Source organism: Triticum dicoccoides, chromosome 7A, assembly GCF_002162155.2.
Source record: "Triticum dicoccoides isolate Atlit2015 ecotype Zavitan chromosome 7A, WEW_v2.0, whole genome shotgun sequence".
NCBI lineage: Eukaryota > Viridiplantae > Streptophyta > Magnoliopsida > Poales > Poaceae > Triticum > Triticum dicoccoides.
The window spans coordinates 179,387,558-179,414,899 of NC_041392.1; the positions used below are offsets into that span (position 1 = coordinate 179,387,558).

Here is a 27,342-nt window from a genome sequence, read left to right on the forward strand (position 1 = left end):
TCGGGGGTGCCATGTATCTGGCACAAGCGGTCGAGTATTCGGTCCAAACTGGACGGGCCCCTAGGATTTCTTTTGAATGGCTTTTTCCGCTGACCGGATTTATAGCCTCTGAATTCGGCATTAATTGTCGTATCCTCAGCATTGTCGCCGTTATTGTGGCGCTTCTGCTTGTTGCGACGTGACCTGCCACTACTGTCCCTGGTATCCGAATTACCAGGGTTCTTGGTCATATTGTTGCTACGAGCAAGCTAGCTGTCTTCTCCCACGCAAAAGCGGGTCATGAGTGTCGTGAGTGCCGCCATAGATTTCGGCTTTTCCTGTCCAAGGTGCCGGGCAAGCCACTCGTCATGGATATTGTGCTTGAAGGCTGCTAGGGCCTCAGCGTCCGGATAGTCGACTATTTGATTTTTCTTTGTTAGGAACCGTGTCCAGAATTGCCTGGCCGATTCCTCTGGCTGCTGAATTACGTGGCTTAGGTCATCGGCGTCTGGTGGTCGCACATAAGTGCCCTGGAAATTGTCGAGGAATGTGGCTTCCAGGTCCTCCCAACAACCGATTGATCCTGCTGGCAAGCTGTTAAGCCAATGCCGAGCTGGTCCTTTAAGCTTGAGTGGGAGGTATTTGATGGCGTGGAGATCATCGCCGCAGGCCATGTGGATATGAAGGAGATAATCCTCGATCCATACCGCAGGATCTGTTGTGCCATCATATGATTCGATGTTTACAGGTTTGAAACCCTTGGGGATTTGATGATCCATTACTTCATTTGTGAAGCATAGTGGGCGTGCGGCGCCTCTGTACTGGGCTATATCACGACATAGCTCCAATGAGCTTTGTCTACTGTGTTCGGCCCTACCGGATTTGTGTCCGGCGTGACGGTTACCGTCTCGAGTCATGGGGCGCCCACGCGATCCATAGATCGATCTTGTTTTCCTTGCCTTGTCCTCCAACATATCTCACAGGTCTGGCGCATTTTCCCGTGCCTTGGTACGGGGTGCGGCTTGAGTGGAGGGCCGAGAGGCCTCTCTATCGCGGCCACGAGGTGGCCGGTCGGACATATCAAGTGCTGGTGATGTAGGTTTAAGTGCTTCCTCCTCTAATCGGGGTAGCAACCTGCGCTTTGGGTAGCTCTTGGAGGGGCGTTCGAGTTTATGCTCTTCGGCCGCAAGGACTTCAGTCCATCTGTCGACTAGCAAATCTTGATCAGCTCTAAGTTGTTGCTATTTTTTCTTGAGGCTTCTTGCCGTGGCCATAAGCCTGCGTTGAAAATGCTCTTGCTCGACGGGATCCTCTGGCATGACGAATTCGTCGTCGTCGAGGCTTGCCTCGTCTTCGGAGGGAGGCATATAGTTATCGTCCTCGACCTCTCTGTCTGCCGCTCTCTCGTGAGGGCTGGCTTCTCCATCCTCCTGTGCTGAATCTTGCTGGAGGGGGTTTTCTTCGGCACTCTCCGGAGTATTATTATCTCCCGTGCTGGAGTCACCGTATTTGCTTTGGCGGGATTTTGAGCGGCGCCGCTGACGCCGGCGCTTAGGCTGTTTCTTGGAGGGGTCATCCTCCGCTGTCCCATCGTCGTCTCCTTCTTTTGGGGTGTCCACCATGTATATGTCATATGACGAGGTGGCTTTCCAGGGCCCAATAGGCGCTGGTTCTTCATCGTCTCCTGCATCGGCGTCCATACCGTCGATGTCTTCGAAGTCGAAGTCGAGCATGTCGGTTAAATCGTCGACAGTGGCTACAAAGTGGGTGGTGGGTGGGCTTTGAATTTCTTCATCGTCCGTATCCCAACCTTGCTGGCCGTAGTCCGGCCAGGGCTCTCCTGATAAAGAGAGAGACTTTAGGGTCTTCAGAATATCGCCGAAAGGCGAGTGCTGAAAGATGTCCGCGACAGTAAACTCCATGATCGGCGCCCAATCGGATTCGGTCGGCAGGGGCGCGGAGGGTTCGGAGTCCGGAGAGGAGTCCGGCTCCTTGGAGTCATGAGTATCGCGGAGTGCGGGGCTGGCGTTCGGCTCGATCGCCGTTGGGATCGCAGCCCCCGAGGTGGCGTCCAACCACCCATCCTTGATCGGCGCAGTTGGCTCCGAATTAACGGTCGAAGCCGATGCAGGTGCGGCCTCTAGGGCACTGTTCGGCGGCAGAGCTAGATCATGCTCGTCGTGACAGTGCGGCGCGCTCGGCAGTGGCTCGAATCCGTCGAGGATCAAGTCCCCGCGGATGTCATCCGTGTAGTTTAAACTTCCAAATCTAACCTGACGGCCAGGGGCATAGCTTTCGATCTGCTCCAGATGGCCAAGTGAATTGGCCCGCAGTGCGAAGCCGCCAAAGACAAAGATCTATCCGGGGAGGAAGGTCTCACCCTGGACTGCATCGCTATTGATGATCATAGGAGCCATCAAGCCTAACGGCGACGAAATAGAGGAACTCTCAATGAAAGCACCAATGTCGGTGTCAAAACCGGCGGATCTCGGGTAGGGGGTCCCAAACTGTGCGTCTAGGCCGGATGGTAACAGGAGGCAAGGGACACAAAGTTTTACCTAGGTTTGGGCCCTCTTGATGGAGGTAAAACCCTACGTCCTGCTTGATTAATATTGATGATATGGGTAGTACAAGAGTAGATCTACCACAAGATCGGAGCGGCTAAACCCTAGAAGCTAGCCTATGGTATGATTGTTGTTCTGTATGTTGTCCTACGGACTAAAAACCCTCCGGTTTATATAGACACCGGAGAGGGTTAGGGTTACATAAAGTTGGTTACAATGGTAGGAGATCTACATATCCGTATCGCCAAGCTTGCCTTCCACGCCAAGGGAAGTCCCTTTCGGACACGGGATGAAGTCTTCAATCTTGTATCTTCATAGTCCAGGAGTCCGGCTGAAGGTATAGTCTGGCCATCCGGACACCCCCTAATCCAGGACTCCCTCAATCATCTTATAATGCTACCGTCAATCAAAAAAGATAAGATGCATAAAATATAAACATCACATGCAATCAATATAAGTGATATGATATGGCCATCATCATCTTGTGCTTGTGATCTTCATCTCCGAAGCACCGTCATGATCACCCTCGTCACCGGCGCGACACCTTGATCACCATCATAGTATCGTTGTCGTCTCGCCAATCTTATGCTTCCACGACTATCGCTACCGCTTAGTGATAAAGTAAAGCATTACAGCGCAATTGCATTGCATACAATAAAGCGACAACCATATGGCTCCTGCCAGTTGCCGATAACTCGGTTACAAAACATGATCATCTCATACAATAAAATTTAGCATCATGTCTTGACTATATCACATCACAACATGCCCTGCAAAAACAAGTTAGACGTCCTCTACTTTGTTGTTGCAAGTTTTCGTGGCTGCTACGGGCTTATCAAGAACCGTTCTTACCTACGCATCAAAACCACAACGATAGTTTGACAAGTTGGTGCTGTTTTAACCTTCGCAAGGACCGGGCGTAGCCACACCTTGGTTCAACTAAAGTTGGAGAAACTGACACCGGCCAGCCACCTGTGTGCAAAGCACGTCGGTAGAACCAGTCTCGCGTAAGCGTACGCGTAATGTCGGTCCGGGCCGCTTCATCCAACAATACCGCCGAACCAAAGTATGACATGTTGGTAAGCAGTATGACTTATATCGCCCACAACTCACTTGTGTTCTACTCGTGCACAACATCAATGCATAAAACCTAGGCTCGGATGCCACTGTTGGGGAACGTAGTAATTTCAAAAAATTTCCTACGCACACGCAAGATCATGGTGATGCATAGCAATGAGAGGGGAGAGTGTTGTCCACGTACCCTCGTAGATTGAAAGAGAAAGCGTTATCACAACGTGGTTGATGTAGTCGCACGTCTTCACGATCCGACCAATCCAAGTACCGAACGCATGGCACCTCTGAGTTCAGCACACGTTCAGCTCGATGATGTCCCGCGAACTCCGATCCAGCAGAGCTTCACGGGAGAGTTCCGTCAGCCCGACGGCGTGGTGACGGTGATGATGTTGCTACCGATGCAGGGCTTCGCCTAAGCACCGCTATGATATGACCGAGGTGGAATATGGTGGAGGGGGGCACCGCACACGGCTGGGAGAGATCAACTGATCAACTTGTGTGTCTAGAGGTGCCCCCCTGCCCGTGTATATAAAGGAGCAAGGGGGAGGCCGGCCGGCCCTCTATGGGCGCGCCAGGAGGAGGAGTCCTCCTCCTAGTAGGAGTAGGACTCCCCTTTCCTACTCCTACTAGGAGGAGGAAAGGAAGGAGGAGAAGGAGAAGGAAGGAGAAGGAGGAAAAAGGAGGAAAGGGGGCCGGCCCCTAGTCCAATTCGGTTTGGGCTAGGGGGGCCGCGTGCCATGCCTCCTCTCTTCCACCACTTGGCCCATGAGGCCCATTACTTCTTCCTCGTGTTCCCGTAACTCCCCGGTACCCCCAAAAATACCTGAATCACTCGGAACCTTTCCGATGTCCGAATATAGTCGTCCAATATATCGATCTTTACGTCTCGACCATTTCGAGGCTCCTCGTCATGTCCCCGATCTCATCCGGGACTTCGAACTACCTTCGGTACATCAAATCACATAAACTCATAATACAATCGTCACCGAAACTTTAAGCATGCGGACCCTACGAGTTCGAGAACTATGTAGACATGACCGAGACATGTCTTCGATCAATAACCAATAGCGGAACCTAGATGCTCATATTGGCTCCCACATATTCTACGAAGATCTTTATCGGTCAGACCGCATAACAACATACGTTGTTCCCTTTGTCATCGGTATGTTACTTGCTCGAGATTCAATCGTCGGTATCTCAATACCTAGTTCAATCTCGTTATCGGCAAGTCTCTTTACTCGTTCCGTAATACATCATCCCGCAACTAACTTATTAGTTGCAATGCTTGCAAGGCTTAAGTGATGTGCATTACCGAGAGGGCCCAGAGATACCTCTCCGAAAATTGGAGTGACAAATCCTAATCTCGAAATACGCCAACCCAACAAGTACCTTTGGAGACACCTGTAGAGCACCTTTGTAATCACCCAGTTACGTTGTGACGTTTGGTAGCACATAAAGTATTCCTCCGGTAAACGGGAGTTGCATAATCTCATGGTCATAGGAATATGTATAAGTTATGAAGAAAGCAATAGCAACAAACTAAACGATCAAGTGCTATGCTAATGGAATGGGTCAAGTCAATCACATCATTCTCCTAATGATGTGATCCTGTTAATCAAATGACAACTCATGTCTATGGCTAGGAAACATAACCATCTTCGATCAACGAGCTAGTCAAGTAGAGGCATACTAGTGACACTCTGTTTGTCTATGTATTCACACATGTATTATGTTTCCGGTTAATACAATTCTAGCATGAATAATAAACATTTATCATGATATAAGGAAATAAATAATAACTTTATTATTGCCTCTAGGGCATATTTCCTTCACCGGTGATATGGGGGGCAAAGTGGGGAGTCCGGTTGGGTGTATTTTTCTCTTCTCTCTCCTGTCCGGGCAGTGTTCGGACAATCCGATGGGACATTGGGGGGGTCCAATTGTAGATGTTGTGAGTGGCCGTGCAAAATACTGGCAGATCCGTTGGTAGGGATCCAAGTGCAGCTGATAATCTCTGATGAGAGGTCGCACAAAAGTTTTACCCAGGTTCGGGCCTCTGTGGAGTAATAACCTACATTCTACTTGCTTTGATTGTTCATGGTGAAGGGATACCTCGTGCGAGGGGTTACAATGGTGTTTGATGTTGCTACTGAGAGTTGCTATCTGAGATTCGATAGGAACAAAGGCTCCCTGACCTCCCCTTATATAGGCGGTGGAGGTCTAGGGTTTACAAAAAGGACATATGTAATCTCTCCTACCACCGCCTTGCCTTGGCAGATAAGAAGGCCTTTGACACCCTCCTTAGGGGTTCGCCCTTGTCTTGGGCCTTGTTGTCCCCGATCAGACCTCGGGTCGGGCTCCCTTCGATGAGCCACCCCTGGTACATGATACCGCAACTGAGGAAGATTCGAAGGTGTTAACTAGAGGGGTGGTGAATATGCGACTACTTTCTTAACCAATTAGTTGTGTTTAAGGAAACTATAGAATTATAAGTTCTCTAAAATGCAACCATGTGAATCAATCTATATGACAAGATGATTCTAGCAATCAAGGCTAAAAAGCAAATGTTATACACAAAGTCCCAACTATCAAAAAGACGTAGCCCTGTCCTACTTGAGATTCGGCCATGAAGTCCAAACTCAACCACTAAGGGTAGATCTAGAGGCAATCTTTGATCTTCACAAACATTCCTAGAGCCGGTGCACAACCTTGAAATCTCCTATGTTACCCCAACCGACTAGGAGTTCATAAAATATAAAGAGCAGAAAGCTTCAAGAAGAACTTCAAAGGGGATTCAAGTTTGGTTAGTGGAATAATGGACTAAAAATATAGGATTTTGGTGGTTAAATCGGGGTGCCTGATATGCATGTTGATACTATAATGGAATCTCGTGATTTCAAACAACCATATGAGGAAATCCTTAAGAAAGATGACAGTGAAACACCTGCAGGGAGTAACAGACAGAGAATTGCCAAATCTTTAGCGATTATTTTATCGTATACCTTGCGCACAATACTCCCATGTCCATTGCAGAAGCATATGCATTTCTGTATGCAGATGACTGGAGAGAATTTGTCCATAATGAGATGGACTTGGTTCTTTCAAATTGATTTTTTTACAGAATTGAATTTCTACCGTATTTTAAATATGTTTGTCAAAAAAGTGTGAAACTTTCCTAGATTTGCCATCATGGTATTGTTGATTTTATAGAAAGTTTTCGGAATTTTCTGAAAACTTTGGTTTCTTGGTCAAAATTTGACAAAAAAGGGTTGAAATTAAAATTATATTATATTTCCAATATAATTGTCAAAAAGGTGTGAAGTTTCTCAGTTTTGTTAGCATGGTAGTGTTGATTTTACATGATTTTCTCAATCTTCTCTGGACACTTTGAAATTTTGGACAGAATTTGACAAAAAAGTGGCTGAAATTGAATTTCTACTGCATTTTTTAATTTGTTTGTCAAACAAATGTGATTTTTCCTTGATTGGTCAGCATGGTATTTTTTTCATTTTACCGAAAATTTTCATTTTTCTAGACACTTGAATTTTCGATCAGAATTTGACCCAAAAGTGGGTCCTGACTTGGCACGCTGACGTGGCTATCTGGACCTGGTCAATTCGATTAAATATCTGCCACGTATGCCAAAACCACCTTTAGACCAAGTGACTGGGATAGTTTAAATGGATTTGAGAGTTGAGGTTTGTGTTCTGACCGATATTAGAGTTCGGGGTTGTAAATTTGCTAGTCCACGGGTTTGGGTTGAAATGCATATCTCTCTCTTATATATAGTATCTGTAGTTGTTTTACCATAAGTGAAAAAAAATCAGTCATTGTTATCTGCATATAGTGCACATAATCTAAGAGATGAACTATCATCCTTTTTTTATTCAGTGTTTTCTTCATACCGTGAAGTACCGTTCATGTGAGGTTTTTTTGCTGTTGCGACTCTGGGATAAAAAATAGTCCCAGTTGATGGGCTAGGGTAAGTCAACAAGCAACTAAGTATGTCATCATGCATGCTCTAAGTCAACGAGCTAGTAGGTATGGCATTATGCATGACATCAAACATACCATCCATATATATTTCGGTTAATCAACCAAGCGCTTAGCTTTCACAGTAATTAGATGATATACCGCGTGTTGATGTCAGAACTTTTCATATTATATTTCAATGAAAATTGATATTATGAAAATTGAATATCTGGATATAAGAACAAACCGAAGATGCATATGATTATTCTGCACTTATAAAATATCTATTGAATTATAGCATAAAAAAGTAATTTAAATATTTAAGCCTTTTGCATGAATGGTTGCCTGTTGAAGTGTGGTTTTTTCCATGCATGACTATTCGCAAGTTGAGATGCCATAATTTATATTGAGATAAATAAATTAGTGAGGATCAACTACTTAGTTATATATCTCTCCTTAATAATAATAAAGCATGGATTAACTTTGTCGGGTTCACCATCATAATACGCTTTCTTCTCATGTCATAATACGCTTTTACAATTTATATGGACAAAATTGTAATATAAACGAGGTGGTACTAATTAAAGGCTGGCGTCTAAATTCTCTCGGCAGCATCCCACTTGGGCGTCACAGTCAATGGGCCAGAAGTTTTGTTACAGGACGGTACCTCACGAACTGCCCTGCCTTCCATTACGACTGCAGCAAAGGGAAAATTTTGAGATTCTAATTAATAGTCCCACCTCACCCGTTCATACTAAATCCTAGCAACTTATATACATTTGATGTTTCCGGAATCAACTAGCCAACAAAAGCAGCGAGGGGTCAGATATGATAAGGAAAATGCCATGCATCACATTCGGTACCCGAGAGGATCAAAGAGGGAGAGGCGATTGAAATTAAAAAAAGCAGGATGGATGCTCAGCTGACGAATTAGATTTCCGGGCTGACGGATTGGAGTTCCGACGGCGCATGGATGCTCAGCTCGCCATGGCCCGCTGGGGAGGATCCCGGCGGGGGAGGAGCCATGGCCGCCGTTAGACTCCCAGAAGCACACACATGTGTAGGAGCCCGCCCGTGTCGGTGTTCTGGGAACGGGGGTCCCCCGACTTGCCTGCCTGTGGCTCACGGCGTGGCTTTTCTAGCAGGCCTATACGGCCCATCTTCATCAACAAGGAATCATGACCCTCGCGAGGGGCCAAGCCTCGCGAGGCGGACAATACAAGACCTCCTCAGGAGCGGCATCACCAGGCTGACTCGTGAGGGGCGGAGAGTTCAATGCCAGGCAAATCTCGCGAGGTTCTCGTGACGTGAACCATGCCGATCGAGACCAGGTGGATGTTGGGGAACGTAGTAATTTCAAAATTTTCCTACGTACACACAAGATCATGGTGATGTATAGCAACGAGAGGGGAGAGTGTTGTCTACGTACCCTCGTAGACCGGCAACGGAAGTGTTGACACAACATAGAGGAAGTAGTTGTACGTCTTTTCGATCCGACCGATCCAAGCACCGAACGTACCGCACCTCCGAGTTCTAGCACACGTTCAGCTCGATGACGATCCCCGGACTCCGATCCAGCAAAGTGTCGGGGAAGAGTTCCGTCAGCACGACGGTGTGGTGACGATCTTGATGTTCAACTGTCGCAGGGCTTCGCCTAAGCACCACTACAATATTATCGAGGATTATGGTGGAAGGGGGCATCGCACATGGTTAAGAAAACGATCACGTGGATCAACTTGTGTGTCTAGGGGTGCCCCCTGCCCCCATATATAAAGGAGCAAGGGGAGGAGGCCGGCCGGCCCTATGGCGCGCCAAGGAGGAGTCCTCCTCCTAGTAGGAGTAGGACTCCTACTAGGAGAGGGAAGGAAGTGGGGAGGGAGAAGGAAAGGGGGGCGCCGCCCCCCCTCTCCTAGTACAATTCGGACCAGGGGGAGGAGGCGTGCGGCCCACCCTAGCTGCCCCTCTCTCTCTCTCCACTAAGGCCCATATGGCCCATTACTTCTCCCGGGGGGTTCCGGTAACCCTCCGGCTCTCCGGTTTTCTCCGAAATCACCCGGAACACTTCCGGTGTCCGAATATAGCCGTCCAATATATCAATCTTTATGTCTCGATCATTTCGAGACTCCTCGTCATGTCCATGATCACATCCGGGACTGCGAACTAACTTCGGTACATCAAAAACTCATAAACTCATATAACTGTCATCGAAACCTTAAGCGTGCGGACCCTACGGGTTCGAGAACAATGTAGACATGACCGAGACATGTCTCCGGTCAATAACCAATAGCGGAACCTGGATGCTCATATTGGCTCCCACATATTCTACGAAGATCTTTATCAGTCAGACCGCATAACAACATACGTTGTTCCCTTTGTCATCGGTATGTCACTTGCCCGAGATTCGATCGTCGGTATCTCAATACCTAGTTCAATCTCGTTACCGGCAAGTCTCTTTACTCGTTTCGTAATACATCATCTTGCAACTAACTCATTACTTGCAATGCTTGCACGGCTTATGTGATGTGCATTACCGAGAGGGCCCAGAGATACCTCTCCGACAATCGGAGTGACAAATCCTAATCTCGAAATACGCCAACCCAACATTTACCTTTGGAGACACCTGTAGAGCTCCTTTATAATCACCCAGTTACATTGTGACGTTTGGTAGCACACAAAGTGTTCCTCCAGCAAACGGGGGTTGCATAATCTCATAGTCATAGGAACATGTATAAGTCATGAAAAAAGCAATAGCAACATACTAAATGATCGGGTGCTAAGCTAATGGAATGGGTCATGTCAATCACATCATTCTCCTAATAATGTGATCCCGTTAATCAAATGACAACACATGTCTATGGTTAGGAAACATAACCATCTTTGATTAACGAGCTAGTCAAGTAGAGGCATACTAGTGACGTTTAGTTTGTCTATGTATTCACACAAGTATTATGTTTCCGGATAATACAATTCTAGCATGAATAATAAACATTTATCATGATATAAGGAAATAAAATAATAACATTATTATTACCTCTAGGGCATATTTCCTTCAGTCTCCCACTTGCACTAGAGTCAATAATCTAGATTACACAGTAATGATTCTAACACCCATGGAGCTTTGGTGCTGATCATGTTTTTCTCGTGGAAGAGGCTTAGTCAACGGGTCTGCAACATTCAGATCCGTATGTATCTTGCAAATCTCTATGTCTCCCACCTGGACTAGATCCCGGATGGAATTGAAGCGTCTCTTGATGTGCTTGGTTCTCTTTTGAAATCTGGATTCCTTTGCCAAGGCAATTGCACCAGTATTGTCAACAAAGATTTTCATTGGACCCGATGCACTAGGTATGACACCTAGATCGGATATGAACTCCTTCATCCAGACTCCTTCGTTTGCTGCTTCTGAAGCAGCTATGTACTCCGCTTCACATGTAGATCCCGCCACAACGCTTTGTTTACAACTGCACCAACTGACAGCTCCACTGTTTAATGTAAACACGTATCCGGTTTGCGATTTAGAATCGTCCGGATCAGTGTCAAAGCTTGCATCAATGTAACCATTTACGATGAGCTCTTTGTCACGTCCATATATGAGAAACATATCCTTAGTCCTTTTCAGGTATTTCAGTATGTTCTTGACCGATGTCCAGTGATCCACTCCTGGATTACTTTGGTACCTCCCTGCTAGACTTATAGCAAGCCACACATCAGGTCTGGTACACAGCATTGCATACATGATAGATCCTATGGCTGAAGCATAGGGAACATCTTTCATTTTCTCTCTATCTTCTGCATTGGTCGGGCATTGAGTCTTACTCAATTTCACACCTTGTGACACAGGCAAGAATCCTTTCTTTGCTTGATCCATTTTGAACTTCTTCAAAATTTTGTCAAGGAATGTGCTTTGTGAAAGTCCAATTAAGCGTCTTGATCTATCTCTATAGATCTTAATGCCCAATATGTAAGCAGCTTCACCGAGGTCTTTCATTGAAAAACTCTTATTCAAGTATCCCTTTATGCTATCCAGAAATTCTATATCATTTCCGATTAGTAATATGTCATCTACATATAATATCAGAAATGCTACAGAGCTCCCACTCACTTTCTTGTAAATACAGGCTTCTCCAAAAGTCTGTACAAAACCAAATGCTTTGATCACACTATCAAAGCGTTTATTCCAACTCCGAGAGGCTTGCACCAGTCCATAAATGGATCGCTGGAGCTTGCACACTTTGTTAGCTCCCTTTGGATCAACAAAACCTTCTGGTTGCATCATATACAACTCTTCTTCCAGAAATCCATTCAGGAATGCAGTTTTGACATCCATCTGCCAAATTTCATAATCATAAAATGCGGCAATTGCTAACATGATTCGGGCAGACTTAAGCATCATTACGGGTGAGAAGGTCTCATCGTAGTCAATCCCTTGAACTTGTCGAAAACCTTTTGCGACAAGTCGAGCTTTGTAGACAGTAACATTACCGTCAGCATCAGTCTTCTTCTTGAAGATCCATTTATTCTCAATTGCTTGCCGATCATTGGACAAGTTAACCAAAGTCCATACTTTGTTCTCATACATGGATCCCATCTCAGATTTCATGGCTTCAAGCCATTTTGCGGAAGCTGGGCTCACCATCGCTTCTTCATAGTTCATAGGTTCATCATGATCTAGTAGCATGACTTCCAGAACAGGATTACCGTACCACTCTGGTGCGGATCTTACTCTGGTTGATCTACGAGGTTCAGTAGTATCTTGTTCTGAAGTTTCATGATCATCATCATTAGCTTCCTCACTAATTGGTGTAGGTGTCACAGAAACTGGTTTCTGTGATGTACTAATTTCCAATAAGGGAGCAGGTACAGTTACCTCACCAAGTTCTACTTTCCTCCCACTCACTTCTTTCGAGAGAAACTCCTTCTCTAGAAAGTTTCCGAATTTAGCAACAAAAGTCTTGCCTTCGGATCTGTGATAGAAGGTGTATCCAATAGTTTACTTTGGATATCCTATGAAGACACATTTCTCCGATTTGGGTTCGAGCTTATCAGGTTGAAGCTTTTTCACATAAGCATCGCAACACCAAACTTTCAGAAACGACAACTTTGGTTTCTTGCCAAACCACAGTTCATAAGGCGTCGTCTCAACGGATTTTGATGGTGCCCTATTTAACGTGAATGCGGCTGTCTCTAGAGCATAACCCCAAAACGATAGCGGTAAATCAGTAAGAGACATCATAGATCGCACCATATCAAGTAAAGTACAATTACGACGTTCGGACACACCATTACGCTGTGGTGTTCCGGGTGGCGTGAGTTGCGAAACTATTCCGCATTGTTTCAAATGTACACCAAACTCGTAACTCAAATATTCTCCTCCATGATCAGATCGTAGGAATTTTGTTTTCTTGTTACGATGATTTTCAACTTCACTCTGAAATTCTTTGAACTTTTCAAATGTTTCAAACTTATGTTTCATTAAGTAGATATACCCATATCTGCTTTAGTCATCTGTGAAGGTGAGAAAATAACGATATCCGCCACGAGCCTCAACATTCATCGGACAACATACATCTGTATGTATGATTTCCAACAAATCTGTTGCTCTCTCCATAGTATCGGAGAACGGTGTTTTTGTCATCTTACCCATAAGGCACGGTTCGCAAGTACCAAGCGATTCATAATCAAGTGGTTCCAAAAGTCCATCAGTATGGAGTTTCTTCATGCGCTTTACACCGATATGACCCAAACGGCAGTGCCACAAATAAGTTGCACTATGATTATCAACTCTGCATCTTTTGGCTTCAACATTATGAATATGCGTGTCACTACTATCGAGATTTAATAAGAATAGACCACTCTTTATGGGTGCATGACCATAAAAGATATTACTCATATAAATAGAACAACCATTATTCTCTGATTTAAATGAATAACCGTCTCGCATCAAACAAGATCCAGATATAATGTTCATGCTTAACGCTGGCACCAAATAACAATTATTTAGGTCTAATACTAATACTGAAGGTAGATGTAGAGGTAGCGCGCCGACCGCGATCACATCGACTTTGGAACCATTTCCCATGCAAATCGTCACCTCGTCCTTAGCCAATCTTCGCTTAATCCGTAGTCCCTGTTTCGAGTTGCAAATGTTAGCAACAGAACCAGTATCAAATACCCAGGTGCTACTGCGAGCATTAGTAAGGTACACATCAATAACATGTATATCACATATACCTTTGTTCACCTTGCCATCCTTCTTATCCGCCAAATACTTATTTGGCGCAGTTCCGCTTCCAGTGACCAGTCTGCTTGCAGTAGAAGCACTCAGTTTCAGGCTTAGGTCCAGGTTTGGGTTTCTTCTCTTGAGTAGCAACTTGCTTGCTGTTCTTTTTGAAGTTCCCCTTCTTCTTTCCTTTGCCCTTTTTCTTGAAACTAGTGGTCTTGTTGACCATCAACACTTGATGCTCCTTCTTGATTTCTACCTCCGCAGCTTTCAGCATTGCGAAGAGATCGGGAATAGTCTTATTCATCCCTTGCATATTATAGTTCATCACGAAGCTCTTGTAGCTTGGTGGCAGTGATTGGAGAATTCTGTCAATGACGCAATCATCTGGAAGATTAACTCCCAATTGAATCAAGTGATTATTATACCCCAGACATTTTGAGTATATGCTCACTGACAGAACTGTTCTCCTCCATCTTGCAGCTATAGAACTTATTGGAGACTTCATATCTCTCAATCCGGGCATTTGCTTGAAATATTAACTTCAACTCCTGGAACATCTCATATGCTCCATGACATTCAAAACGTCGTTGAAGTCCCGATTCTAAGCTGTAAAGCATGGCACGCTGAACTATCGAATAGTCATCAGCTTTGCTCTGCCAGACGTTCATAACATCTGGTGTTGCTCCAGCAGCAGGCCTGGCACACAGCGGTGCTTCCAGGACATAATTCTTCTGTGCAGCAATGAGGATAATCCTCAAGTTACTGACCCAGTCCGTGTAATTGCTACCATCATCTTTCAACTTTGCTTTCTCAAGGAACGCATTAAAATTCAACGGAACAATAGCACGGGCCATCTATCTACAATCAAACATAAACAAGCAAGATACTATTAGGTACTAAGTTCATGATAAATTTAGGTTCAATTAATCATATTACTAAAGAACTCCCACTTAGATAGACATCCCTCTAATCCTCTAAGTGATTACGTGATCCAAATCAACTAAACCATGTCCGATCATCACGTGAGATGGAGTAGTTTCATTGGTGAACATCACTATGTTGATCATATCTACTATATGATTCACGCTCGACCTTTCGGTCTCCGTGTTCCGAGGCCATATCTATATATGCTTGGCTCGTCAAGTATAACCTGAGTATTCTGCGTGTGCAACTGTTTTGCACCCGTTGTATTTGAACGTAGAGCCTATCACACCTGATCATCACGTGGTGTCTCAGCACGAAGAACTTTCGCAATGGTGCATACTCAGGGAGCACACTTCTTGATAATTAGTGAGAGATCGTCTTAAAATGCTACCGTCAATCAAAGCAAGATAAGATGCATAAAAGATAAACATCACATGCAATCAATATAAGTGATATGATATGGCCATCATCATCTTGTGCTTGTGATCTCCATCTTCGAAGCACCATCGTGATCACCATCGTCATCGGCGCGACACCTTGATCATCATCGTAGCATCGTTGTCATCTCGCCAATCTTATGCTTGAACGACTATCACTACCGCTTAGTGATAAAGTAAGGCATTACAGCGCAATTGCATTGCATACAATAAAGTGACAACCATATGGCTCCTGCCAGTTGCCGATAACTTGGTTACAAAACATGATCATCTCATACAATAAAACTGTAGCATCATGTCTTGACCATATCACATCACAACATGCCCTGCAAAAACAAGTTAGACGTCCTCTACTTTCTTGTTGCAAGTTTTACGTGGCTGCTACGGGCTTTAAGCAAGAACCAATCTTACCTACGCATCAAAACCACAACGATAGTTTGTCAAGTTGGTGTTGTTTTAACCTTCGCAAGGACCGGGCGTAGCCACACTCGGTTCAACTAAAGTTGGAGAAACTGTCACCCGCTAGCCACCTTTGTGCAAAGCACGTCGGGAGAACCGGTCTCGCGTAAGCGTACGCGTAATGTCGGTCTGGGCCGCTTCGTCTAACAATACCGCCGAACCAAAGTATGACATGCTGGTAAGCAGTATGACTTATATCGCCCACAACTCACTTGTGTTCTACTCGTGCATATAACATCAACACATAAAACCTAGGCTCTGATAGCACTGTTGGGGAACGTAGTAATTTCAAAATTTTCCTATGTACACACAAGATCATGGTGATGCATAGCAATGAGAGGGGAGAGTGTTGTCTACGTACCCTCGTAGACCGGCAATGGAAGTGTTGACACAACGTAGAGGAAGTAGTCGTACGTCTTCCCGATCCGACCGATCCAAGCACCGAACGTACGTCACCTCCGAGTTCTAGCACACGTTTAGCTCGATGACGATCCCCGGACTCCGATCCAGCAAAGTGTCGGGGAAGAGTTCCGTCAGCACGACGGCGTGGTGACGATCTTGATGTTCAACTGTCGCAAGGCTTCGCCTAAGCACCACTACAATATTATCGAGGATTATGGTGGAAGGGGGCACCGCACACGGTTAAGAAAATGATCACGTGGATAAACTTGTGTGTCTAGGGGTGCCCCCTGCCCCCGTATATAAAGGAGCAAGGGGAGGAGGCCGGCCGGCCCTATGGCGCACCAAGGAGGAGTCCTCTCCTAGTAGGAGTAGGACTCCTACTGGGAGGGGGAAGGAAGTGGGGAGGGAGAAGGAAAGGGGGGCGCCGCCCCCCCTCTCCTAGTCCAATTCGGACCAGGGGGGAGGAGGCGCGCGGCCCACCCTGGCTGCCCCTCTCTCTCTCTCTCCACTAAGGCCCATATGGCCCATTACTTCTCTCGGGGGGGTTCCGGTAACCCTCCGGCTCTCCGGTTTTCTCCGAAATCACCCGGAACACTTCCGGTGTCCGAATATAGCCGTCCAATATATCAATCTTTATGTCTCGACCATTTCGAGACTCCTCGTCATGTCCGTGATCACATCTGGGACTCCGAACTAACTTCGGTACATCAAAAACTCATAAACTCATATAACTATCATCCAAACCTTAAGCGTGCGGACCCTACGGGTTCGAGAACAATGTAGACATGACCGAGACATGTCTCCGGTCAATAACCAATAGCGGAACCTGGATGCTCATATTGGCTCCCACATATTCTACGGATATCTTTATCGGTCAGACCGCATAACAACATGCGTTGTTCCCTTTGTCATCGGTATGTTACTTGCCCGATATTCGATCGTCGGTATCTCAATACCTAGTTCAATCTCGTTACCGGCAAGTCTCTTTACTCGTTTCGTAATACATCATCTTGCAACTAACTCATTAGTTGCAATACTTGCAAGGCTTATGTGATGTGCATTACCGAGAGGGCCCAGAGATACCTCTCCGACAATCGGAGTGACAAATCCTAATCTCGAAATACGCCAACCCAACATTTACCTTTGGAGACACCTGTAGAGCTCCTTTACAATCACCCAGTTACGTTGTGATGTTTGGTAGCACACAAAGTGTTCCTCCGGCAAACGGGAGTTGCATAATCTCATAGTCATAGGAACATGTATAAGTCATGAAGAAAGCAATAGCAACATACTAAATGATCGGGTGCTAAGCTAATGGAATGGGTCATGTCAATCACATCATTCTCCTAATAATGTGATCCCATTAATCAAATGACAACACATGTCTATGGTTAGGAAACATAACCATCTTTGATTAACGAGCTAGTCAGGTAGAGGCATAGTAGTGACGTTTAGTTTGTCTATGTATTCACACAAGTATTATGTTGCCGGATAATACAATTCTAGCATGAATAAAAACATTTATCATGATATAAGGAAATAAAATAATAACATTATTATTGCCTCTAGGGCATATTTCCTTCAGTGGGCGCCTGGCGGGCGTCAACGTGCGCAACGTCCTTGTTTCCTCTTTGGTGCTAAGGGGGCAAGCACAGGCGCGAAGTACCAAGGCGTCAAGCAAAGGTTTCCATATTGGTGCAACGAGAACAAGACCAGAAGGACGGCAAGACGGAGGTCACCGTGGAGCCCAAGGCGGCGTCACCACCAGAGCCTTTGGCAGGCGAAGACTGCTTTTGTCAGGATAGCTTGTACTAGTTGTCCCCTTCGAATTGGCTATTGTGGGATCCCTTCCCGCTCAATATTTGGGAAGAGGAGCGAGGCCACTATAAATAGGACTAGCCACCACCATAGCTAGGGAGAGACCGGATCTGAGATTGGAGCCACCACATCCTTGGCCACACACCACCGAGCACAAGAACACCTCAACCTCAGGAGGTTGTTCTTCCCCTTATACTGTTCATCCTCAACCCAAGAGTCAATCCACCACCGCCACACTGGAGTAGGGTATTACTCCACAACGGTGGCCTGAACCAGTATAAATCTTGTGTCCTTTGTGTTGCGAGTTCGTCGAGTTAGTTCGTAAGATCTTAGCTAAGTTATGACGTGGATCGATAGGGAGGAGATCTTCGCACGGTCCCCAGATTTCGAACCTTAAGGGTTTTGCCGAAACCCGTGATCCGTCATCTGGCGCGCCAGGTAGGGGTGCGCTGGAGCCTCTTCCCCACCAGTCGATCTGCCGACGCTCCGCGGTTCCGATGTCCGGCGACCCGAGGGCTGACGACAACCGCTGGGCAGCCTGGCCCGCCCGGGTGGCCCCGCCTCCCCAGGAAGACCTCAACCCCGCGTCTCAGGTGGTGCGCGCACCGCCAAACACCGCGGGGCGTGGGCGGCGCGGTCACACACCCTCAGCTCTTACTCTCCGACAGACGCGAGCTGCTGCAAGGGCCGCAAGCCACACCGCAGCGACGGCGCCGCACACTAGGAGGGAGCAGGCGAACATGCGGCCCGCACTCATAGTGGCACGGGAGCTTCTGTGGTGCCGACTGATGGAGAGCGGCCGGGATGCACTGCTAGAACGCGTCGCCGAGCTACTGGACGCGGCGGCCACGGGACACCGTCTTTCTGCTACCAGCTCATGCCGCAGGCGGCAGCAGTATCCCACGACGGGCCTCGCCATGCCCGCGTACCCCCAAGTGCGCCCGGGGGCTTCATCGACATCAGCACGATCCACGGCGGAGGGTGCCCCCTCGCACCCGCGCCACCTCAGATGGGTGCGGGCACGAGCGTCATAGCACACGGCCCCATCGGAGCACCGCCCCGCCATCCTCAGGACAGCGCGATGGGCCGAGCAACATGGAGCGTGGGGCACTTTGGCGAGGTCTTCGGGGCAGCGGTCTCGGAGGCCTACGTGCCCCGCGTGATGGACCAGGAGTATACGCCGGAGGACGACCCCGGCTCGTTCCTCGGGCCAGGATGGGAGGAGGAGGCGTTATGAGCTGAAGCCTTCCAGGAGCCGCCGGAGAGCCCCACCGGCCGCGCCGTCGACAATAGATACAGTGTACCACTAATCCCTTGGGGACAAGCTTACACTAACCATGAGTCACAGATGAACCAGGTCACGGTGCCAGGCGATGGTTCCGACACGGCGATGCCCGCCCCATTAGGAGAGACTCACTGGGGGCTGCGTGGGAGGGGCCAGGAGCAAGGCCCCTCTCCGCGTCACATGAAGCAAGGCAACGCTCGGAGGTAGGCCCTCTATCGGGGTGGCGCCGACGACCTTTCCCCCGGCAGAGGACCCGTGGTCACCGAGGGCGCCGCTGGCGTCCCCTCTGCCCTCGTTGGGCCGTCCTAGTTTCCGTTCGTCCCAGCGGTGGTAGGGGGTGGCGCAAGGCAGGGCCCTCGTCAGGCGATATGAAGTAAGGCTCACGCCTATGAAGATCCCCGCCCGTGACACTCTCACGTAATAATGAGTGGGGATGTACACGCCCCGGAGCCTCAGGAGAGCCGCCCTTGGGCCTCGGGGGATCCCTCCCTCGCCCAGTGGCAGCACTTAGCTCCGCGCTGGTGAGAAGACGTTGAAGACTAGACTAGGCGTCGGACGCGGCCTTTTGCTTTGGATCTCTTTTCTATAACCCAGCCTTCTAGATTTGGATTTAAATTGAAGTTTAATTTTCATTTGATGCGTGCAGGGGGATGCCTTTTCTCGTTCGAACTATTTCTCGTAGTCTGGTTCTTGCCTTATTTCGGAATTCGCGTCTGTCGCTCCCCCCTCGCGGGCCCCTCGCGAGCCGGGATGGGCATGAAGCACACGAGCCATGCACGTGTCGCGTCGCGGCTGGCGCTAGCTTATCACGTGGCCCCTCGGGCGTGTCGACGAATTCCTGAGGAGCTTCTCAGAAACCCACAATCTCTTGAGCCGGTTCTGGGCTCGTCTAGGCTAAGGTAAACCGCAACAGCAACCTTGCCCCATCATACGTGAGCTCGTAAAGACGCATGCCCAATTTGACACAGGAGGATAAAAAGCTGTGATTTGTTTACATGAGGGGCTCCCCCTCTCAAAATGCTCTTACAATCTTCCGGGGCCACGCCCAAGCTTTTACAGGGTAAACAGCAGGGAAACGTGGGATCAGCCAGATATGTCGCTCGCCGCGTCCCCCATGTCATCTTCAGGCGCACCGCTGGCGTTGCTGTCGCCATCGTTGGCATCGCCTCCACCTTCACCGGTGTCGGCATCGCCGTCGTCAACCACGTCACCTTCGTCCGCCGCAACTACTACCCCATCTTCGTCAGAAGCGAAGGCCCTAACCAGCACATCCACGTTGTCTTCAACCCATCGCACCAGGTCGCCCTGAATGGCTTCCGGTACATGAGCAATGGCGGCGTCAAAATCGAAGTTGGGATCGGCGTTCTAGAGGTGGCTGAAGACGCGGGAGAATGCGCGCCCGAGCAGGCTGCGACTCCTCTCTTCAACAAGTTGGCGAGCCCTCTCGGAACGGTTCTGCAGGCGCGTCACCACGTCGGCAAAGAAGCAGAGGTGGCTGGCGTAGTCGTTCGCATGAGGATGAGGAGCATTCTCATCGCAGATGTGGCCCAAGGTGGTGTTGGCCCTATTCCTGAGGTCCTCGAGTATGGGGGCATGCACACGCTCCAACGTCCGCCGCTGAAGCACTTCGTCCTTGTTCTGCCGCGCGACGGACTCGGCGTCGGTGACCTGCTGCTGAAGAGGGAGCAGCTCGGCGCGGGCGGAAGCTAGCTCAGCCTGCGCCGAGGCCAGGGCAGTTGCAGCGGCCTCCTCGCGCCGCTCCACCTCGACCAACCTGGACTTGAGGGCAGCAGTCCTACCAGCGGCACCGGCTTCCACAAACTTCAGCTTCAGGTCGTGCATGCTCTTGAGATCCGCGCGAGCCTCGGCCACCCGGCGGTCGACCTCCTCCTGGGACCTGACCTCGCGCGCGCTGACGTCGTCCTCCGCCTGAGCAACCTGGCGCTCCCTCGTCTCCAGCCGTTCGAGTTCAAGGTTGCGCTCCACAGCTTCCAGCGCCAGCACCTCCTCGCGCTTCCGAATCTCTTCCTCCTCGGCGGGTGTCCCCCTCAATGACGCAAGGGTAGCCCTACGCGCCTCCACCTGCTGATCCAAGACAGCGCTCCAGGCTTGGAGCTCCCACGCGTGCTTCTCCACGGCCTCGCGACGGCGGTCATCTTCCCGAGCCTCTTCCAGAGCTCAGGAGCACGCCTCACGGGAGGCTGCGAGGGAAACCTTAGCCTTCACATTATCCAGCTCGCGCTGATGGCGCCCGAGGTTGATGGTCACCTTCAGCTTGTGCCACTCCTCCGCCAACCGAAGACCCTCGGCCTCAAGGCGTGTATCGACACCCATGAGTTCTTCACCGAGTCGGTTCATCGCACCCATCGCCTCATGGAAGAGCTCACGACGAACAACACTTCGCCCGTGGTCGAACTCAAGCGCACATCCCATCTCGTCCTCCGCCACGGGGGCTATGGGCGACGCCTGTAGCGGTGCGCCCCCTCTCAGCAGGGGCCTGGGGGCTGCCGCTGCCCCAGGCATCAGCTGGGCCTCGCGAGGGGCCCGAACTAAACTGGGCCCGCTGCTTGAAGAAGACCCCGGGATCGAAGCCAACCAGCCACCGACCGCGACCAGGGGAGGAGCCCTTGGCACGCTTGTCGTGCTCCAAGCAAGGCCGCGAAGAAAAGACGGCGAAGGCGCAAGCTCGAGACACCTTGATGACAGGCCAACTCCCATGGTTGACCCTACACCATGGGCAGCGCACGAGCCTATAGTGCTCGAGTTTGGCGGGTGAAACGGGGCGAGAGGGAGCTGCTTCTCAGGAGATTTTGCGGCCTTGGCAGAAGGGGTCCTGAGGAGACAATCGTCAGGAAGGAAAGCAACAAGCAGAAGATCACCAAGATGAGGTACTTACTCGTCAACGGCGATATACTTCCTCCGTTTTAACGGCCCGAAGGTGCCGCTGCCGCACTCGGGGACCCCTTTCTCTTGCGGAGCTCTTCGAAGTCCACACAAAGCCGGCCGAAGCGCTGGACATGGAGGCCGACACGAGGCGCGGCTAGAGAAGTGCTCGGAGGGGCAGCCTCAAAAGCGCCAAGCCGAGGAGAGCTAGCCGGCTCTGCCTCGCAGTGACTTGCCGAGGCCTCAGGAGCCCTGGTCGCGGGAGACACGGGCTGCGTCGCCCCTTCAACCGCCGCCCCAGGGCAAGAATCACGAGACCCCAAGGTCGACACCTCAGGAGCCCTGGGTGGCATCAGCATCTCGGCACCTTCACTATCAACCCCCAGCGGTGCACGCCCCCCTGCACCAACACTTGGGGCGAGCTCGACGCCAGCGTCAAGGAGAGGGACAACGACGATGGGGTTCTCACGGGGGCCCACGAGGCCAACTGGGTGCAGCCCCCACTTCTCGAAGGAGGGCATCCACTCCGCGAATGTCATCTTATTCGAGCAGCGGTACAAAAGGCAACTCTTCCTCGGCAAGTCGTCTGGCGACGGGACGCCCGTCAGGACCTCAAGCACCGTTCACCGTGCCTCAAGGGGGAGCTTAGACTCCTGAAGTCTCATGTGGTCCTGGCTGCTGAGCAAGGCCCACATCGGCCGGGAGTGGCGCTGAAGCGGAGCGATTCGGCGCCGGACGAACTCCCTCACCACCATAGGCGCAGTCACGCCAAGGTCTTTGAGCCACCTCAACATGAGCCAGGCGGGAACAAGGCATGGATTGGCGAGCCTCTGGTGGCACCAACTGGAGTTAGAAATGACAGGCCCTGACGGAGAGGAGAGCAGGGGGCTGAGCACTCCGGCATCAACAAACACCCATCGTGTCCGAAACCCGCTCGTGGATGGTGGAATTTCAAAGTCGATCCCGTCGCCGGCCATCGCCACCATGGCTTGAAAGCTTAGGCATCCGGAGCTCTGGCAAGGATCGCTCAGGTGCAGCGAGAAGAAGTGGCGGAGAAGAGCCGCGGAGGGAGCAATGCCTACCATGGCCTTGCAAACGAAGGCGAAGACGGCAAGAAGGGTCACGGATTGGGGATCAAGGTGCAGCATGTGGATCTGATAATGGGAAAGCACCGCATTGAGAAAGGCGGAGAAAGGAGGGACCAAGCCAGCCCAAAGGGCGTCGATGAAGAAAGGGACCTCAGTGGTTGCCCGATCAATGCGAGCGCGAGATGTAGGCCAAGCCACCGTCTTTCCCCACTCATTTAAGCTGGAGGCAAGCATGGGACACACCTTGCACATGGCCTCATCGTTGAGCACCGGCGATCGGCCTACTGCGGGCTCGGCAGCCGGGGGCGCACTAGCCGAAGACAGAGCCTTCTTCCCCTTATCCGCTTGCGTCGGTGCCATGGCGATGGGGAGAGCAGAGCTAAGGTCAGATTGGAAAGAGGAGCAGAGTCCGGGGGGAAGCAGAGGAATTGGAGGAGAATGGCGCAAGCGATGGAAGAATAACCGTGTAGACCGCGGTGGTCGTTTAGCCAGGCGGTTATCAAGGCAGCGTGGGGAAGCGGAGACGCCCACGTCCAATCAACCGCCACGCGTCAATCAAGGCCGCAGGCTATTGGGGCACGCAGCGCTCCGCACTTGACCTTTGGCTTCGCCTCGAAGCCAAGCCCGAGCGCGCCTTGTGCCCGGGGGCTACTGTCGGCGTTTTGGAAATGGGGGTCCCCAGACTTGCCTGCCTGCGGCCCACGGCGTGGCTTTACTAGCAGGCCTGTACGGGCCATCTTCATCAACAAGGAATCAAGACCCTCGCGATGGGCCAAGCCTCGCGAGGCGGACGACACAAGACCTCCTCAGGAGCGGCCTCACCAGGCTGGCTCGTGAGGGGCGGAGAGTTCAAGGCCACGCAAACCTGGCGAGGTTCTCGTGACGTGAGCCATGACGATCGAGACCAGGTGGGCACCAGGCGGGCGCCAACGCGTGCAACGTCCTTGTTTCCTTTTTGGTGCTAAGGGGGCAAGCATAGGCACGCAGTACCGAGGCGTCAAGTAAAGGTTTCCATATTGGTACAACGAGACCAAGACTAGAAGGACGGCAAGATGGAGGTCACCGTGGAGCCCAAGACGGCGTCACCACCAGAGCCTTTGGCAGGCGAAGACTGCTTTTGTCGGGATAGCTTGTACTAGCTATCCCCCTTCGAATTGGCCGCTGTGGGATCCCTTCCCGCTCAATATTTGGGAAGAGGACCGATGCCACTATAAATAGGACTAGCCACCACCATAACTAGGGAGAGACCGGATCTGAGATTGAAGCCACCACATCCTTGGCCACACACCACCGAGCACAAGAACACCTCAACCTCATGAGGCTGTTCTTCCCCTTGTACTGTTCATCCTCATCCCAAGAGGCAATCCACCACCACCACCACACTGGAGTAGGGTATTACACCACAACGGTGGCCTGAACCAGTATAATCTTGTGTCATTTGTGTTGCGAGTTCGTCGAGTTAGTTCGTAAGATCTTAGCTAAGTTAGGACGTGGATCGGTAGGGGAAGATTTTCGCGCGCACCCCAGAGTTCGAACCTTAAGGGTTTTGTCGAAACCCGTGATCCGACAGCCCGCCATGGCCGAAGTGGAAAACCGGGATCCGGCGGCGTGCGGGAAAGCGAGGAGGATTTGGCGGCATGCGTGGGTGCATGGGATCTCCGGGCGGCAGTGAGCGCAGGCAACAGTTCGTCCTAGAAATCATCAAGGTGGAGGAGGTTTCGGAAGGAAGGGTTCGCTTTCAGCCGACGATAACATGTGGGGCGTGGAGCGCCAGCGAGACCGCTGATTTCTACTACTACCTAGCCAACGTGTTAGCTCTCAAAAGAGAAAATCAGCCGACGTGCACCCATGTTGAGTTTTCCTCCTTTCAACTCTGAGACGTTAGCTAGCGAGGGTGTCATCAAATATCTCCAAGACTTATTTTTTTAAGGAATCTCCGAGGCGTGTTAGCGTGCACAGATATGTTCATTCTCTTACAGAATTTGATGCTACATTTTTTATTTTAAGGTTGAATTTAACTCTGTTTTTGTCTTGTTCGCAAAAATATATTCTGTTTTTGTCCCTCACGAACTCATAGTATCCACGAGGAGGCGAAACTAAAAAGAAAACAAACATCATACATATATGGATAAGTATTAGACAATGTTGGACTAACATATATACACTGGTTAAAGAACACCTGGCAAAAACATATATGCTTGCATGTCCAATAAAGCCAGAAAAGAGGAAATTACGTCTAGCTAGTCTAGCTGTGAATTGAGGTGCAACAGACTAAGCAAAACAGTAAGTTAGAATATCTATACGGGACATCACGGTTACCACACCATGTATGTCTGGACGTCCGACAAAGTATACCACATTTTTACTTTTTAATGTCGGTAACTCAGAAGAAGCACTATGTGTATGATAATTTTATTAGTATTATGGTAATCTAAAAGATAAGGTTGTCATCTGATTAGTTTACTAAGATTCATGTCCCAAGTTTCGAACTAGAGCCTCAAGGAATCCTATTGGTAATCAATTCATCATTTTTGTTATTATCAAACTTATCCTCTATCTGTCCAGCTGCTTGACTAATGGTAATTGACGTTTGCTTTGCAGCGAAGCATGTCAACTTTTTTTTTTCTCCCGTTGCAACGCACGAGAATGTTTGCTAGTAGAATAACATAGAGAAAACATCAAGTTTACTCGATGACGACACACATAATCCACGATAAATTAGGTTTCTAATACAAGTGACAACCCCAATTCGAGAGGCAAATAAATTAACTCGAGAACCCAGCAAGACACGGACACTTAACCGACGGCCAGGCCAAGCATGCAAGCACTGCTTGATGATGATGTACCCCGGCCGGTAGGCCTTGCGGACATTATGCAGCCAGATGGATGGATCTACCAGGCCTTGACGGCGAGCTTCATGTTCTTGTCGCAGTGGCCCGGCAGGCCGCAGATGAAGTAGTTGTTGCCCCTGCGCAGCGTCACCTGGTCGTTCCCGGTGCGCATCACCCACCTCTTGGCGCTGTGCCTCGGCACCTCGCACCGCTGGTACCCCTTGCCGCCCACCACCGACACGTCGTGGAGCTCCTTGTCGTACTTGAACACTGCAGCCGTTCCATCAACACATGTAAGTACGCAACCCATGCAACAATGGAGAACGCCATAGCCCATGGCCAGCTAGCTGCATGCCTAGCTGGAAGAGAACATCACAACAGCAACGACTCACCGAGCACATCGCCGGCGTAGAAGGTCTTCCCGTTCGGCCACCATGAGTTGAGGTCGCGACCCCACCCTTTGTCGTCGCCGACCACGTACGTCCTCGGCGCCTGCCGCGCCATCGCGGCCGCGCCGGTGATTGGAAGGAGCGCGCACAGGAGCACGACGCCGGCGACCAGACCGGTGGCCGCACTGCCTCTTCCCTGAGCCACCATTCGGCCACTCTGCAATGCAAATCACCAAAACTAGGAAACTCAAGCTCGATCGATGCTTCAGAATCAGGGCTGTGCTAGCTTGCGGAGTGACAGGCCCAGCCGTGCGGTCTTTATAGCTAGCTAGCCCTGGACCTAAGTAGTAGTACATTCCGGATCCGATCAGTGCGAGTCGGTGGCGTGAAAGCGCATTAAATGTACGATGTTATTTTCTTTTTACGATTAGCATTAAATGTACGATGTTGTGCGTGGAGTTCAAATTAGTCAGCGCATCTAAACGCGTCCTTGAAAAAAAGGTGACAGCTTATTTCCACAGTCAGTCATAAGTCCCTAGTACCCTGAACCTTGAAGTAATAAAAGAATGTAAAATACCACTAAGCCATGTGGTCATGTGAGGGCTGCTCTGGTACTTCCTCAGGTCATTTTTACTTTGCATATAAAAATTGTCTGAATTCAAATTTCTCAATGTTCGACCATATTTATATGAAAACATATTAACATCTATCATGCTAAAATTATACAATATGAAACTTTAAGTCCTGATGCATAAACAAGTATTGATTTCACATTGTGAATGTTGATATTTTTTTCTATAAAATTGGTCAAACTTTATGAGGCTTAACTTTAGACAAATCTTATATACGAACTAAAAAGGATTGGAGGAAAGCTTGCTGCTCCTGCTCCATCGTCCATGGCGTGAGGTGGGTTTCACGACACTTGTGAAGCACTGCTGCTTCGCCACCGTCAGTCCAAGTGCATGCGTGCACGTCGTCGACTCAGCCTCAGCGGCTACCGGGAGGAGTAGAACC

At 49.5% G+C, this 27,342-nt stretch overlaps 1 protein-coding gene across 1 annotated transcript; it reads right to left on the reverse strand.

Moving 5' to 3' along the window:
• Positions 1 to 25,812: 25,812 nt before the first annotated feature.
• Positions 25,813 to 26,613, reverse strand: LOC119331434 (basic blue protein-like). The gene is made up of 2 exons (XM_037604590.1): positions 26,332 to 26,613; positions 25,813 to 26,209 (listed from the first exon to the last, which is right to left on the reverse strand). Exons 1-2 carry the CDS (start codon positions 26,534 to 26,536, stop codon positions 26,001 to 26,003), a joined length of 414 nt encoding a protein of 137 aa, XP_037460487.1. The 5' UTR covers positions 26,537 to 26,613; the 3' UTR covers positions 25,813 to 26,000.
• Between the last annotated feature and the right edge of the window lie 729 nt (positions 26,614 to 27,342).

Coding starts and splice junctions, on each gene's coding strand:
- LOC119331434 (XM_037604590.1), bottom strand. CDS start 26,536: ATGGTGGCTCAGGGAAGAGGCAGTGCGGCCACCGGTCTGGTCGCCGGC. Junction 26,210..26,331: donor CTACGCCGGCGATGTGCTCG/GTGAGTCGTTGC, acceptor GAACGGCTGCAG/TGTTCAAGTACGACAAGGAG.